At 42.6% G+C, this 17,622-nt stretch overlaps 2 protein-coding genes across 4 annotated transcripts in view; one reads left to right on the top strand and one right to left on the bottom strand.

The window, feature by feature from the left end:
• The window catches only part of MOB3B (MOB kinase activator 3B), a 139,663-nt gene extending 122,567 nt beyond the window's left edge, over positions 1–17,096 (bottom strand). For all 3 annotated transcript variants that reach the window (XM_075020409.1, XM_075020410.1, XM_075020411.1), the window contains exon 1: positions 16,966–17,096. The gene's annotated coding sequence lies outside the window, so the exon portion shown is untranslated. The remainder of the gene's footprint in view (positions 1–16,965) is intronic.
• On the top strand, positions 54–9,925 carry LOC142027148 (interferon beta-like). Its single transcript, XM_075020834.1, has 3 exons — positions 54–105; positions 5,990–6,051; positions 9,512–9,925. Exons 1-3 carry the CDS (start codon positions 54–56, stop codon positions 9,923–9,925), a joined length of 528 nt encoding a protein of 175 aa, XP_074876935.1.
• Positions 17,097–17,622: the final 526 nt, after the last annotated feature.

Below are 17,622 nucleotides of genomic sequence, written 5' to 3'. Positions count from 1 at the left end.
AAATGGGAAATAACGTAAGGAAAGCTATGCCCTTTTAGCACCACAGAAATTTGATGCAGGTTACCTGGAAATTACTTGTCTTCATCACCTTGCCAAGACACAAGAGTTTGTAGACAGAAAATGTGGTGTAACCAGAATCATGCAAGTACTTCTTTTTCTTTGACATGGAGTGTGGAGGGCCCAGCTGACAAGTCAAGGGTTTTTCAACAGCAGTTCCCAAACTGGTCAGTCCAGCTTACAGCTGTCCAGGTTGCCCAGGACCTAAATGCTGGTAAAAAATGAAGGCATCTTTCTAGCAGTCACAGCAGAGGAAGAAATAAATAAAGGAGAAGAGAGGTAACTACCAAGACTGCTCTTTCATCTCTCTCAGACAACATACTTACTGGGGCTATCCTCTTGCCAGCCCACTAACAGAACAGCACTGTCTAAGTAGCAACTGTCTTTTAAAAATTGGTCCTATTCAGTTTCGCCCTGAAGAGTTACCAAAGAAGACTTTGGACTGTGGGGGAATTCCAGACTCCACACAAGTGCTATCCTACCAAACAACCCATCTGCAGTGCAAACCAGAACCCTGCTCTGATTACATCAGGGTCAATCCAGTCTGGAAAAAGATCATAATCCATTCTTGTTATAAAAACACTTCAGCAGTCTTGAAGAGTACTACATACAGTACTGGGTTAAACCGAAACCTGTTCTGAGCTTAGACAGGTATTAAAAGAGTTAAAAAGTTAAAATTTCTATTTCATAAAATCAATCATATCCCATTTCACCTCTTCGTCTAACATCCAAATTGTGAACAGAAAAACAGGTGTGGTACTAACTGCACAGTAGCAGACAAAACTTTTATTTCAAATAGAGGCTTTCACACCCAGAAGTGCCTGTTTCAGTTAAAAAATGCAGGACAACCAGAATAATTTTTACATTTTAAGCAATGACATAACAAGCAAAGAGCGTAGTGTGGACTCCTCCTGCTTTTCTCTACAAGAAAGCCTGCCTATTACTTTCTCAACTTCAATCTACCAAATGAAAGTAGTTCTCTTCCCCTGTCCTTAGCCTATCACGGTATACGCAATCATGCCACTGCTACAAGAGTTTTTCTTACAGAACATTTCTAGTCTATTATTTTAACTTCATGTAGCACCACAGGTAATCAAAACTGGCACATGTGCCGAAACAGTAGTGCATCTCAGGGGTTCACCTTGTAACACCTTGTGGTTTGGGACCTGCAAGAAAGATTTCAGTTGCTTCACCCATTCAATATACAGGAGTTACACAGCAGATAAATCCTGCTGCATAACAGCAGCCCAATGGCATACTCATAATAAAAAACTTTTAGTCCCTTCAGTATGTTGTTACGTGGTAGGTGTGTGTTTTACATCTGACAATAAAATACTGTTATTGGTTTGAATTCCTCTCTCTCTCCTCATTAGTGCTAAGACTCTGATATAAGTCTCTACAAAAGCAACAGTGGCATTTAGGAAAGAAGCTTTAGGAAAGTTTGCAGCTCCCAGCGTCGCCAGGTCAGGTTATTCTTCAGTCAATAGGAGTACTGGACTAAAAGGGGACTCATTCACTGAGCCCAGTTTTAGTTTTTCCAGGAAATCATCAATCTCTCCAGCAACTTGCTAACCTCACTATTAGAAACAGGTGGGGGTTTGGGGCCAACAGCTGCTTTCTGCTTGCAGCATTCAACATTCACTGCAACCACAATGCTGATACAAATCTATAAAACTAATCTCAATTATGGCTCACAGAAGGTGACTACTAGCCCTCTGGAGTGAGGATGTAGCTGTTAGGTCAGTGTCTGTCACTGTGGAATTGGGATGAGTAAGTATATAGCACTGCAGCCTGTTGTGGCAGTTTGCTATAGTACCTCTCCTTGCCTAATGTGCAAGTGTTCAGACAGAAACCCAGTTTATTCTGTCAAGGGTCTTAAAGCTGTCATTCCTATGGGGTTTGAAATAAGCTTTACAGTGAACTGGTTCACAGTTTCAGCACATCAAAAGTTCCTGTGTTCAGATGCTGTCCAAAACACAGTTCTGTCATGTGCTAGCCTGCTCAGTTGCCTGTCATGTGCTGAGCAATTTGAAAATAAGCATTGGCGCCAAAAGCCTAGACCATTTGTTAACTGCACTGCATTAAAAGGCACATGCACCAATTCACTAAATCAAGAAGTGATGTCTTCCCATACAGTCCGAACAATCTCTTACTGAGCAGAGTGAGAAAGTGCTTAGGAAACCCACCTAGCTCTTTCACAGACAGACTTCTGCAAACTCCTAAATAGCAAAACACACACTACAAATAGTTCGTCACTCTGGAGTCACAATCTACAGAGCAAATTAATTGAATGTCACTGGATTCACTGGAGGTCTTCAAGCAGAAGTCTGAACTGTATCTGATGCAGTGTGAAGTGTGAGAATGGATGGTACCCCAAACACCCCTATGCACACAGCAGACAGGGAACAGATACAGTCATATTTTCACGGAGCACCATGAACTGTTCCCAACTAGGAATCTGCCCTGCTGCAGGAACCTATGTGATCACACATTCCTGTCAAGGCTTATGAGAGCCTTCAACAACTTTGTAACCTGATAACCCATCAACCACAGAGAAAAGTGTCCCTGTGACCATTTAACATTTAATACTTTAGCCAAGATCATTAGCAAGGCGGGCTGTTAGAACTGCTGGTAATGACAATTTTCATGATGTGACTATCTACCCAGGGGAAACAAAGCTAATCTGAAACACTAACATTTACTGGGGGGCACAGAAAACCAAACCAAACAAGCAGAAGCTGGCATGGATATTGCTTCTGGTGTCAAACTGAGTCAATGTCAATACTCTCTGTCCTCACCTTATTTCACTTGTGTTCACAAAAAGTCCACTGCAGCTACACTTGACAATAATGCTTAATTCCAAAGACATACTAACTGTGTGTGTTAATAACTTTTAACAACTTTTTAAGGGAAAATATATAACTATCTCTCTCTTACACTTCTCAACCAATTTCCTAGAAATAAGACGCTACGCAGTCCAACTGTCTGTCTTGCTTCCCACAATAACTTTCCAAACCATCATCCAGCTTCAATGATGTTTGAGAGAGCAGTTCAAACCTCAGAATAAATACTGTCCTCCAGAGTTCACAAAATTAGCAGCTGGACAGGGATGAAAACAAGCCTACTGACCTCTCCAAGAAAAAACCTCATCACTCAGCACATGTGGAGTTGAAAATCAGTTACACTACATCCTCTGTCTTACCTTCTGAAAGCTCTGAAAGCAATGAGAACAAGTTGGAGAATTGAGTGAAAGGAGGTCAGAAACCAGGCTTCATTAGCTCATGAAAGAAAATTTTAAAAATTATAAACACACCTGCCACATATAATTAAGTCTTCACCTCACCATGTCCGGGAAATTCTGCATTAATACTCAGTTAGCAGTCTTCCTACAGTCATGCCGCATTGTTCAAGACATTTCTTACAAGCAAACTGTCATGCTGAAATAAAAAGCATTTGTCAGCAACACAAAGAAGTTTTCATTACATCAGAACAGCAGTTGCCCTCCACCCGATGTAAATGACCTGAAAAACTCTGTTATTTGTTATTATGAGGATGACACAGGATAGCCTACATATATTGTAAAGCGGAATAATATTAATGCATGTTTGTAGCCTCTAATACTCATACAGGCTAACATACAACCCAGACTGATTTGTATCTGGCATCAACTCTGTAAGACAGAGGTCTGTAGCACACATACGGTACTCAGAAATTTCAGGTTAAATTGGTAAGGTTCTTAGCTTTTCATTAGTTTGGTTTTAAATGTTTTTGCTCTGTTCTGCATTCTGCAGCCAGTCTCAGGACCAAGTACTAGAGATGAGGAGCTGAGACACTTTGCAATATAGCTAATGTTTCCCTCTCCCACAAAATGGGACTTGTGGCTGCCACAATGAGGCAAGATCCCATGACTACTTCAGGTTGCCTTATACACAGCACAGGCTCCTAAACTCAGAATACTAGGTTTCCAGCCTCTTAGTCTCATGTCTCCTTTTAAAAAGGTCTGAAGGCAAAGGAGACCTGATCCAAACTGTCTGCATCACTCTAAAAGCTAAGAAAATAAACTTTTTTCCTCAGAGACATTAGGGAAATCAGCAAGATCAAATCATCCAAGCCTAAACATATCATCTCAGGTGATCTGAAGGCTGCCTGCTGATGAAAGCAGGTCCTGTTCCTGTGCTAATAGCCATGTTCTGGTGGTCCCTATGTGCTGGCACCAGCTCTACTCTGATTAGTCAGTTCAAGGTAGAAAAGCAGACAAAAAATTGTCCCCATCCCTGTTCCCCGCCCAGCCTCTCTCAGAGAAAGTCACAGTAGTTTACCGAGCTGAAACAGTCTTAAGGCCAAACAAGAGAAACACAACCAGCACCCTTGGGTAGGAGCTAACTATTAGATCAATTTGGCTGTGTGTGGCAAAACTTCACCCTAAGCTCAACATCATCTGTGCTCTATTGGACGCTTGCTCCCAAGAGTAATTTGACTAACAAAGATCTCTAAAAACATATGCAGCATGAAACATTTCCTCTGCAGTTGGGGGTAAACAAGTTGGCTGGGTGGAGTTTTCCCTATCACATTTATTGGATTCTGTGATTCAGGCCTAAGGGTTTTTCACATGTGAGAGAAGAAATACAGTGGTGTTTGCACTCTTCCCAGAAAGAAACACTGCTCAGCAGGAAAACTGAGTGAGTTTCTCTCCTGGAATCTAGCCTGGCATTTTGGATTCTTACTTTACCACACAAACACACAATTTTAATAAGACCAGCACTGTCAAACTGGTACAAGTGAGGAAGCATTAGGAACCTTGTATCTCCCATCACTATGGACATGCTTTCATGACTGCTATTTTATTGGCTGCCAAGATGACCTTTTTACAAACGGATGAACAATAATGCTAGTCTAACTGTTTATTACAATTGATTGCAAGCAGATGAGAACACTAGAGTCACAAAAATCTAACACAAAAAGTCTGACAATGCAGCCAGATGGAAATTCCCTTGGAAAGCCAAACAGCCTTTGTAGGGTATTCCACCTCTGTTTTTCTGGTAGGCTATGACCGCTACATTTTCCTCGTGGCAGATATTCCAATAAAGATCAATCATTTCTTCTTATCCCTGCAAGTGTTCCGTCACTTATTCAGCCCTCAATAACACGAATGAGGTGAGATGAGTACTTTATAAGCACTTAGATGAGACTGTGGATTTCCTACTGGAATTGCTGGTCCCTGGCCACAATTGCTGAAATATTTCTTAAAATACAGGAAAACTAAAAGACACTTTGAACCTAGGCATTACATAGGTGAATTCTGATCTGGGATCTGAGTTCCATTAAGTTGTCTCCTAGTCCTTTGTAGCAGACCTATTGATTCAGCTTTGACCTCTGAAGTTTGTTTTCAGCTCCCTCCTAAGCCACAAAATTTTCATGTCCTCAAGGGCTTTGGCGCAAAATGGGATTCACAGTCCAGGAAAAGTTCTTTAGCCTTCATTGAAGCATGACAGCCTGTGTGAGCACAAGACATTTTGATGCTCACTCTTATTACAGACATACAAAATCTGTAATGGAGTGATTTTCTTAAATTATTACTTAAAAAAACAACCAAATAAACCAACTAACAAACACATTCTACCTCACTAGAGAAAAAATGGTTCTTCCAGCTGTTCCAGGTCCCTTGACCAAACTCCAGAGTGGTGATTAAGAGGAAAGAATGTAACACAAAGCTTAGAAGAACCTAAAGCACTGAAACAAAAGCATAGATTCATAGCTCCTGATTTGCTCGTTCAAGCAGTTCTTCTCATTCCCACAGGGAAAGTATTTCCACGTTTGCAGGAACAGCCAGTGATGGGTTAAGAAAGGGTCAGTGTGCAGAGACTGGTCTCAGGGTGGATGGTTTGCACTACAAGGTAGAATGTGTGTATCTCTTTTTCCTCTCTTTTTTCAGGGAAGAAGAGTTTTAATTTAGAAGATGGTAACCTTCATGTGAGTAAAATAGATGTCCTCAAAGTAGGAGAGTTACAGTATTGTGTAGAGACAACTCAACTTCCCTGGGAAGCAATCATCCTTACTTGTCCCTAGATAAGCAGCACAAAGCCAACAGGTCTCAGATCCTTAATCACGGCCAAAAGGTTCTTCCACAATGAATATACTCCCTCCTTCACCACCTATAACTAGCTCATCTAGAAGTAACTGCGAACAGGTTTTCCATTGTTGCCTCTTCTTTTTTTTCAGAGAAAACTTCTTCCCTAGTAACACCTAAAAGACGCTTAATTATTGCTTAATCTCCCCTTGAAATTTTAGTATTTTTTCACGACATACAAATAGCTCATGGATCACCCAGGAAATCACAATGGAAGGAAAGCAAGGGATGACTGGGGATAAGAGACTGCTCTCCAGTGTATAAACAGAATAAAACAGTTTAACAGTCAATCAGATCCAGCTTTGCCAGGCAACACTGAGGTGTTTTTCATGTTGCATCAGCAGATGAAAGGACTGGTCCTCACCTGATTTAAATTGATGTTGTTCCATTTAATGCAACAGAGCCATGTATATGTACACTAAATTGAAATTCTGTCCTGAGATTTCTACTGTAAAGAATGAGCCAAATTAAAGGTGAGGTGAATTAAAATTGAATTCTGAACTGAACTATCAAAACTATGGCCAGACATTAAAACCGTGTTCCCAATGGTAAAGCTTTTGGATCAGACTCTGACCTCTCTGGCATTACTGTATAGACATTCTTAATGTGATTACTCTAGCTGTAACCTAGACATGAATCTGATGTGATTTATTCTCATATGATGCCTTCAATGAACCCATTTCAGCTCAGCATACATAACTAATCTTTCACTATACACTTCCAGCCATGCCTCAAGATCTGATTCAGTCCACTATTTATTTTAATTCTACTCAGTCAAGTCTATTAAAGCCAGAATTTTCTGACACTATAACGTCTTCAGTTAGAAAAGAAATGCTCCACTGCTTTTTTTAACAAAAAAAATCAGAGAAACATATTTGCTGCTGCTTTAGACTGTATGTAATGACTACTAAATGCATTCTGTGTCCTGGGATCTTTTGTGATAGATCTAATTTCAGGAGATCTCATCATTATCCCTCTAGTACAAGCTTCACTAACCTTTTATTACACTAAATTTGAATTAGATATTCTGATCTTCCTAACACTACATGTTAACACTACCTGCTAATTACAGTTTAGCTTAAATCCTTTCAATACATGCACAGACTTCAAAAAAAATAGAAAACATATAACAAAGGCAACGCCTCCAACGAAGTTTAGATCCCTTACACACTGAAAATCATGTGTATCTTAAATGTGCCAAGGAATACAAACAGATACAGAAAAAAACCCAACAAACCCAAGGGAAATGTAATAATCCTGTCTTTAAAAAAACTAAGAACTGAAAGAAAGTAATTCAATGTCTCACCAAAAGATACCTGTGGCAAATCCATGCATTAAATCTACCGTAGCCTTCTTAATTCTCTGTCCAGTCTTTCAAACACAAAACCATCCTCCCCACAATTTCATTCATGAATTAATTTCTCTGAAGATCTCTGGGTGTAGGTTATTTATGATAATACCATAATATTACTAGAGTATTAGCATCAGCAGTAGCAAAACAAGAAGAATCACCACAGGAATATTAATATATTAGTAGGGTCCTACGGTATAACTGCTGAAGTCATCCTGTGGCTTGCTAAAGAAACTGCTTATCCATAGCAGTCTTTCAGTCTGACACCTTATAACAGGTCCTCCCAAGCATCAACACAATTTTTTTTTAAGAAAATACTTTCTAATCTCAAGAGTATCTAAGAGTTCCTCTGCTGCTTACATCAAACATTCCTGAGCTTCAACATTCTCCATATTCTTTTTCAAATATCCCTGTAATTATGCAGACTAACTTACATAAGGGCATGTCCCCTGGCTTTCAAAACTCTGTACACTTCAGTGACCAAATCACTTTCATTCACGTTTAGATTTAGCAATCCTTAAAGATTCCCACAAGAAGACAAGCAAATCTGCCTGCTAAATGCCTTGTAACTTTTGCTTATCTTAATATTCAATCCAGTTTTCCTCTTCAATCACCAGTGAGTTCTCATACTGTGGTTACAGGAACTGGTTAAAAGTGCTGGTCAAAAGGAACCACGCTAGAGGAAGCCAGCACTACCTAGAAACATGGCACTTTGGTAGTGCATATTCAGGAATGAACCAAGCACTTTCATTTCAAGCCACAGTGCTTATGTAGCACTACCTCAGGACTGTCATCTCAAAAGACTGAGACTGTTTTGGGCACTTACAATTAACATGCTGTTGGCTACCTGCAGTCCTGCTACAAGATAGCCCAAAGACTCGATATTCAGGGAAGTACACTGGCCAGACACTGGGAGACACGTTCCATCATTACACTGGCTGGGGTGGTCCTGAAGATAAGAAGGACATTTTGCTACCAACACAAGTAAATTCAGTCTCCTTGAGAACTTGTCTTCACAGGAGGAGGCTTCAGAACAGAAGTTTTCTTACTCTGAAATGTAAGGAATTCCTCTTCTTTAAAAAAGCATGCTTTCCTTTACGGTTCTCAAAATTTAGGCTGATTAGTCAAGTGATGAAGTAGAAGAAAGATTCTTTGAGTAGCAAACTATCAGAGATTTGGGAGAAAGAGTTGTATATAATTCTTTTTTTTGCCAACATAGTGATAGCAACATATGCCCTAGTAGAGTCAAAGCTTGTGTCAACAACAGGGTTATTTTGCTAATAAAATTTAAGACACTCCCCAAACCAATTTGTCCTACCAAAAAAGACATTTGTTTTTAAATCAATAAAATTACATCTTGCTTAGAGCACATAATCTGCAGATCTGTTATCTGGGGATGTAATTCTTTTTCACAGTCTTTGCCAACTTAAGCATAAAAGTAAAATTTCTCAGCATAAAGCGAGACTGCCTATTCTGGTAAGATTATGAGAAAATGAAATGCCCTTACCAGATTCTAACCTGCTAATCTGTCCATGTCCTCTGACTGACCAGACTGATTCACTCTTTTTTCAATTAAATACAGTCAAAGCAGAAATGAGCAAACCTTTGCAACTATTTGAAACTGAAATAAACAGTAAACCTTGGCAGGATCACAGTTGATAAAAACACAATTCCTATAAAATGAGTAATACTCAACATGTCATACTGAGGAAATAAATTCAGAGACATGAAGGAGAAATATGTGAACACAGACAAGACAATCAAGAAACTGCAAGCTTACAGATCTGCAAAAAGGCAAGGAAAATAGTGCTGACTACTTCAGCATGAGCATCTTGGTTCAGAGAAGTTTACTGCGAGTTTGCATTACATTGGCATTGTACATCAAAATCTCACATCCAGTTTGCCTTTTCCAAGGAATCAAAGTGCACTACCACCACATGAACTTTCTGTGCAAAATGGGTAGTTATTTTTCTCAGCGATGTCTCAGCGAAACAACTGATTTCAGATTCCCCACTGAGATCACCAAGGTCACACAGAAGAATGTCACAGTGATCATCTATGAGTTCCTTCAACAGATCTTCCAACTATTTAGCAAAAATCTTCCTGTTGGTGCTTGGAATACAAGCAAGATTGAGAAATTCCAAAATGGAATTCATCAGCAAATTGAAGAGTTGGAGTTATGTTTGTCAGAAGAGCAATCAAAAGCAAGCAGCAGCTTTCAAACATGGATCCTAAAAAGCACTACATTCAGCGTGAAAAAGTACTTCCAAAGAATCACTGATTTTCTAAAAGACAAACAATACAGCCACTGTTCTTGGGAAGCAGTCCAAATGGAATTGAGAACATGCCTTATAACTTTTGACAGTCTTATGAAAAAACACACATCATAAAGAGGTAACATCTTCTATTTTTTGATTCTTTGTAAGTATCTGATAATTTTCCCCTTTTTGATAGGTTTTTCATTTCCAAATTTTAATCATTTTGAAATTGATAATTGGGGCTTGTTTTCAAAAAGCATTCAGTGCTGTAAGTTAAATATGTCGAGTACTCAAATGAAGGGGCACTTGTTATCACTGCTTTTGTAGAAGATAAGCTCTTTAAAAAACAAGTGGATATTGCTCCTCTGTATTCTCTCTTTGCACTACAAAAAAGTTCCGTGGTCTTTCCACAGAATATGCCAATTGTTTTACAACCTGAAACTCTTGCATTTGGACACTGCATAGATTTTTCTTCTGCATTGCTTCACTAATGTAGAAAAAAGTACAGGATGCAGACATGCATAAGGAAGACAGACCTTCCTGGAGTCCTGTATGCTGCAAAGATCTTAATTTACAAAACAGATGAGAATTAAACATGCCTTGCACCTCTTTAAACTCAGCAATAATGATGGGTAGACCTTCTGAGCCAGAGAAGTCAATTGCCAGCTTTGATCCTTATTTTGCAAATAGACTCATCTCTATATCCTAAGGGAATACAAAACCCATCTTTCTATAAGGCATATTCAGTAACAACAGCATATTCAGTAACTACAGCATGGATTTTTAGGATATGTTGGTTCACAACGCTCTATAAAATATGTATCTGTTCTATCTGCTTTTAGTTCATAAGCAGACAAGATTAATCAGAAAATATTTACGATATGGACAGAGATGCAAATAAATTCCTTCCACTCCTCTCCCACCTTTCTTTCCATCATACAGGCAGTGCTTCAAGTCATCATCTTCATCAGTTTAACTGCTACTCAAGAGACCTTGAATACCCTGGGTCTCAGTATCACTCCCTATATATTAGAAGGCTGGATGAGTTCTGACATGGATTTTTTTCCCACCTCAGATTTCTAAGCCTATCTGATTCCTAAAATATGTTTATCATAAATGGAACATGTTGAATTGGAATGTAAGAGGAAAAGAGTTAAAATATTTCTGTGACTATATGGGACTGCAGAAGAAAAAAAGTATTCTGAAGAGAAAAAATTCAATGTGCTGTTACCTTTACCTGAGCACAGAATCTCAACGTTTTGCCTGAGAAGCCTGAGGGCTGGAGAGCAACTTTAGTCCCATGCCCTTCCTTTATTTAAATGGAATATATATCTCAAAATCCTTTCCCACTTTGCGGGCGGGGGGGGGGGGGGGGGACACACTAATTCTGCATGTAGCAATCCTAATGGAATGGTATTATTCCCAATGCCAGGAGTGCAACAACAGGATACTTACAACTGCCTAATTTTAAGCATCTAAATTAGACATTGAGCTAAAGAGATGAGGACCACCCACTTCGCTCTCACACACCTCTATTTTCAGAAACTGGGAAAGAGAGAATGGGTTTCAGACTTCTGAATATAAGCCTACTTTCAGTCACCAAGGTAAAGAGCCCAGTTATTAACTAGTTGTAACAAGGGAGCTTAAGATCAATCTGTCACATAGTTAAATTTCCAACAACCTCAATCAATCTCTGGAATCCCTGTTTTGTTAACTGAAACACTTTGCAACTATGTTGACACTATAGTGGCGTTTAATGGCAGCAAAACACGTTCAACCCCATTTAATGCTGAATTTTTATTTTTTTTTTAATTTGCTGCTTTTAATGTAAAAATGTGGGGAATTAATACAGGCCAACTTTGGATACCCAAGTTGAGGAAGTTCCTAAACTGAAGCCCATGAACTTCAGGTTTCCCTGTGCGTAATGCATCATGCAAGATGATGTCAAGTTCTATCTATATACCTATGTCTATGCTGGACATAATCCTCTTTGCTCAAATCTGCACTTGGATTGCAGTCTCTGAAAAGCCAAGAGTCAGCACAGACTTCAGCAGATATGACTGGACACAACCTTACACAGCCTACTAAATTCCTTCAATTAATGGGATTCATGGCATCACAGCATATTTTCGTTAGGTAATGACAGCACCATGAGCAAAAGCCCATCCCTGGGCAGCATGGAAACATTTGCTTCCTTCATCTGCTCTTCTGGGGAGGTACCTTCATGCATCTAAAGCAGATATGCCTATTAACTCATCCATTGTCACTCCCATTTCAAGAGGCAGGGTTTGGGGTTTTTTTTGAAAGGAGGAAATAGAGAGGTTGTAAAGCCATACACTCATTAGGTGATAATTTGGGGTGTCCAGGTGAGCTTAACTGACTGATGTCAGCTAAGCATTTATAGGAAACAGTTGTTTAAGAACTGCCTATGCTTTCTTTCTGCAAAAAATCTTTGCTTTTACAAGCTAAAGTTAATTATATCTTGTAGAAGAAAAAAAGAAGTTACTGTGGACAACACTATTTTCACATTTCCTGTCTGGAATTCAGGGTTACCCCTCAGTGAGGATACATACGCAACTTTCTATTCCTATTAAAAGAGTTGCGCTGTCTGAGTGCATGGTCTTCTAATATTTGAAGTCAAATAACTTTAAATCTTGACTTTTTCCCTTACAGGAGTATTTAGAAATTAAGTACTGTGCTTTTCTATGAAAAATTCTAGACTACTGTTGTTACATTTAACTTTTACAATTAACACTTTTGTGACTTTTTATGATTACTATAACTGGGGACCCAAAGAAACAAAAATAAGTCTACTTGTTCAAGTTTTTTTAGATTGTGGGTTTTAATACCACAGTGGATACACACCACTTCAATGTCTACCTTATCAAGCACTTTACTACCATGTCAGTGGGTAACTCCATACAAGAGCAAAGGGAAAAAAGACACTAAAATAAGAAAGTAAAAATTATATTCTAAGACTCTTAGAATTAGTACAGAGATTCAAAGTCACTTAAAATTTCTTATAAGAAAAAATTTGACTACGTTTCAAGATCCCCTAACTGGACAGTTTCTTGACTATTTTCCCGGGCAAAAGAAGAAAAAGCAGAAGTCCATATTTTTCAGGGAAGCGCCACCTGAAATGTTCACTGCTAGCATTTGCACCATGTTGCACTGGTCAATGAAAGGTTGGATCACTTTGAAATACAGACAGTTGTGAGATGGAAAAGACAAACTGCAGATCTCCCAAGATTTAGAGCTGGAATAAGGAATGCATGACCAAAGGATGAGAAATAAAATGAAACTTCATTTCTTACAGCCCTCAGCCACACTTCCCTGGTTTCAGCACACTGAGAGGACCACCCAGTCAAGGGCTGGTGTCAAGACTCCCCAAGCTATTTTAAATGCTTCAGCACTCCCTCTAGTCCCTGATTTAAAGGCTGCACTCATCTATCTGCTAGCATTTGTTTTAAAAAATTCAGAGCTGCATAATTATGATAGATATATTTTAATTTTTTTGTACTCCCAAATGGTAATAAGTGTAAAATTACAAAAATCCAAAACCAATGCTCGCTTCAGTGGGGAAAGACTTGGTTTTGAGACAGGAAAGGTTGTCTACCAAATACCTGGATATACTGCACGTTACCAGCGACAGAATTTGCTACAGTCTTTCCAGATTAGAAACCAGCATCTTTTGACAGCATGAGGGTTTGTTCAATCTTCACACAAAAACAGAAAATCCTTTTTTTTCTGATTGTATTGGTGTGGTAAGGAAACACCCTCAACAGACAAAGTGGCAGACATTTTAAATTAAATCTGAACACACATTTCCTAGATCAAACAGACCTTGGAAAGTCTTGACTGAAGAGCCCCCTGCTCTTAAAAGTGTCTTCACATGAAGCTATTTGATTAGCCTATATCCCTTTTTATCTTTTTGGGGCAAATCAAACTAAAGTTATGGTTCACAAGACAGGATGACCCAATTTTACACCCTCTCTTTCTCCCTTCCCCACTTTTCAATTCCACATTCTTGTTCTGATCTAACACTTGTTGAACCTTTTCCTGAGCTCACCAGACCAACAGGAAATTATCAAAAAAACCCAAACAAACAAAATCCATACTTTTGTTCCAAGGGAAAGATTTGAAGTAAAGTAGGGAAGAACACCCACTGCATATAAGAACCAGCACAAAAGAGAAGGGGGGAGTGTGGCAGCAAGACTGCATAACAAACACAGGAGAACAGTGAGTAAAACCTCCTCTTCTCTTATCTGGTCCAAACTCCTTTAAAAGAGCCTCTCAGTTACTCTTGTGTATGACTGACTACTAGATCTTCAGCCATACCCGCAGTGCACTTGTAAGCCTTTTTCCTTTAATACTAACATGCTAATTACCTATCACCAAAGAAGCTTATTGCAGTAGTAAGCTGGTAATTTCTCTGGAAGTAAATTTAATTGTACAGCAGTTAGTATTAAAATTCCAGTTATATCTTACTCATTCCAGCTTTCTGTCTCCATCTTACCTGCACAGGCCTAAGTCCCTGGCTCAGAAAAGGCTCACAAGACTGATATCTGTCAATGGTACTACGGAAGCACCTAATCCTGAGATAATATCCTAAAACGAAAAATGAAAATAACATTGTGTTTTGTCTATAAACTATTCCATCTAAGATGTCAGTTTACCTGACTCATGATAAATACTGAATATTAAACAAAGAACAGTACCATGTTTTTCCTGTAATATTTTTAACAAATGCTATTCCAAATGACTCTGTGATCCATGTTCCCAGGGCACTTGGCCCTCTCTGCTTCTCTTAGTTTCTGTTCCAGAACAGAAGTACCTTCCTCAAGGATCTCAAATGACGCCAAGTACTTTGCTGGCAGTTGATAAAGAAACATTTATCATGAGATAAATATCAGCAAAGGATCTGAAGTGATTTGGTCCAGTCCCAAGTTTCACATCACTCACTAATGTGCTCTAAGCAGCACCAGCTACTACACCAACACTGCGGCAAACAGCATTAAATCACCATTCCAAGCTGCGTGATGCAAAACAACATCACACTATTCTTCATCCATCTCCTTTAGCTCTATAGTACTTTCTGGAACTCAGTATTGTTTGCCTGTACCCCATCCACCCTGTGTTCGTTTTCTTTCTACCCTACCCCGTCTTTGACATGGGCATACAGTCTGTTACAAAAGAATAGTTTCCTCCTTTTTTTGTCCCAGGAACACTCTTTTCTCTACCGCACAGAGTGGAGAAGCAAAACTATCACAAATGTTGGTCCACTCAGAAGAGTCTGCAAATCTTAGAATGTAACATGCTTTGCTATGGTGGAAGAGGGGGAAACAGGGTCTCCATCTACCTACTGCAGAGCATCTAGCCCATAAACTCTCCAGTCTGAGAAGAATGTCTGGAAGATTTTCTCATGAGTATACCTCACATACAGATTATAACTGTGTGTAAAAAACACAATTAAATAGCTTGGAGAATAGAAACAATCCTGCTGTCTATATAAGAAATCACTTCAACCTAAGCAGGGTGGGAAAGATCCTCAACCACCCTTTACCCTTCTGATAATCATACAGGTAACCTGTTCTTGCTCTAACTTGGTTTAGGACATACCCCTGCATCAATCAGAACATCTTGTTTATGAGAGCTGCCCACAGACAGCCCCAGAACAGGCTGATCTGACCATCAAGTGGGAGCAAGAAGGCCTTTACATCTTCAAATGCCAGCTGGCAGCAGTCTTGCCAGAAGACAGACATATGATCTGCAGGGTCAATCAGCTGCAAGCAGGACTCTCCAGGAGACCCTGCCAATGAGGACCACTCTGTGCTTGCATTGCAGCTATTCTCTTTTAAGCCAACAGTGGGTACCTCTAGGGTTTGCTGCTCCTTGCACCAGCAATTACTCACTTCTCCATAACAGGCCCTGGGTCAGCCTCTGAGACCAGCTGTCAGGTTGTCACATCATGATGCTGCAAAGACTTGCAGAGATTTCAAATTCTGTGTTCCACTAGTGAACAAGGAGTTTAACACAAACCATTTTTCATTGAGCAACCTTGCAAACTAAAAGCAAAGTCTGCCACCCTGAGCCTGTCTCTCCACAGCTAAAAGACCTGGCAGATTAGCTGCATGGCAGGTTTCTTGAGACACTAACTTCGTCCCCACCATTAAAAGAACTGCAGCAAAATTGCCGTTTTCAACGGGCCGTGCCTCAGCGTTTGCCGTGCCGAAAGACAGACTCCCAGCCCGTCGTGCTGAGGCTCCCACCCCTTTGCTCAACACGGGTACAACAGTACCAGCGGGCAGGGCTCTGCGTCCCACCTCCCTGCCTCAGAGCGCGGTGCAGAAAGGCAGCAGGACGAGCGGGCTGGGAGCGGGACACCACACTGGGTTTAAATATATAGAGGGGGGAAAGAGAACCCAAACCCAAGTCTGACGACTACCTGCCTCCTCCTTTCTCTCTTGAACCTGCGTGCACCCTCGCCCGCCCGGTGCCTGACAGGGCGGGGGCAGGAGCCCCCCGCGCCCTGCCCAGGTGTGCCTCGGTCCCGCCAGCTTCCAGACATCCACCGGGCGGCAACAGGACTACAGAGACAGCGGCTCCCGGAGCAAGACCGAGCAAAACCCTGGAGCTCTGGAGGAAAGCACCCAGCGACCTCGGAGACATTGGGGGGGGGGGGGGAGCCCTTAGGAAAATGCACCTTTCCAGGGGCTCCGGGCCCGTCGGCTGCTGTACCCACACGGTGCCTGTGACCGGGGAGCCAAGCGCCCCTCACAGGGACCGTCCCGTCCTCTCACACGGCGCCCACCCGCCGGCCCGGGGCCTCCTCCTTCGGAAGGTGGCGGGGCGGGAACCTGCCCCCGTCCCGGCCGGCCACGACGGCCGCGGGGGAGCAGGAGACCCTCCCCGGCGGGGGCGGGCACCGGCCGAGCCCCCCGCGTTTGGCAGGTGTGGGCCGCCTCCGCCCGCGGGCTTGGGAGGAGCTGGGGTGGGGGGGCACCTCCACTTGGGCTGAGCGGGATGGGGAAGGGGCGGCCGGAGCGCTGGGAGCGCGTCCCGATCGGCGACCCGCTCACAGCGCGAAGTTTGTGGGGCGGCGGGGCCGACCTCTCCCCTCACGTGCACCGACCCGACCCGACCCGCCGCCCCCGCCGCCGCCCCCGCCTTACCTCCACCCCTGCGGGTGCTGCCGCCCGCCCAGGTGCCTTCTTCGCCGGCCAGGCAGGGAAGGGACGCGACAGCTCGGCGCGGCTCCCCCGGGCACCACCGGCGCCAAGGCGCTGCCGACCGCCAGGCCCGCCCGCCCCCCGCCGGCCCCGGGCTGCCGCCGCGCGGCCCCACAGGCTCGGCGTGGCCCTCGGCGGGGGCCGCCCCCTGGCGGGCGCGAAGCGGCCAGCGGCGGTAGCGGCCGAAATGGCGGCGCTGCCCTGCTGCCTGCCGGCTGGCCGGCCCCGCCGTGGCGGCGGCAGCGGTGTCCGCCCTCAGGGGAACACCCCGCCTGGCAGGGGAGGGGCGGCGCGGGCCCGGCAGCCGGTGCGGCCGCGGCTCCCCTCAGCTCCCCTCAGCTCCCCTCAGCTCCCCTCAGCTCCCCTCAGCTCCCCTCAGCTCCCCTCAGCTCCCCTCAGCTCCCCAGGGCGCCCCGAGGCTTCCCAGCCCGCGCCGCGGCAGCCCCCTGCCCTGCGGCCCCGTCGGATGGGCGGCCCTCTTTCCCCACGGCTACCGGGAGGAGGCCTACATCCTACACCGCAGTTAGCAGAGCTTGCTGGAGAAGTTGCTTCAGTTTAGGCAGCAAATGCGGGACTTTGACCTGTCATGGAGTCTGTAAC

This window comes from Buteo buteo, chromosome Z, assembly GCF_964188355.1.
Source record: "Buteo buteo chromosome Z, bButBut1.hap1.1, whole genome shotgun sequence".
NCBI classification, from domain to species: domain Eukaryota; kingdom Metazoa; phylum Chordata; class Aves; order Accipitriformes; family Accipitridae; genus Buteo; species Buteo buteo.
The sequence above is the reverse complement of the archived record's forward strand: the minus strand, read 5'-3'. Positions and strand labels throughout refer to the sequence as shown.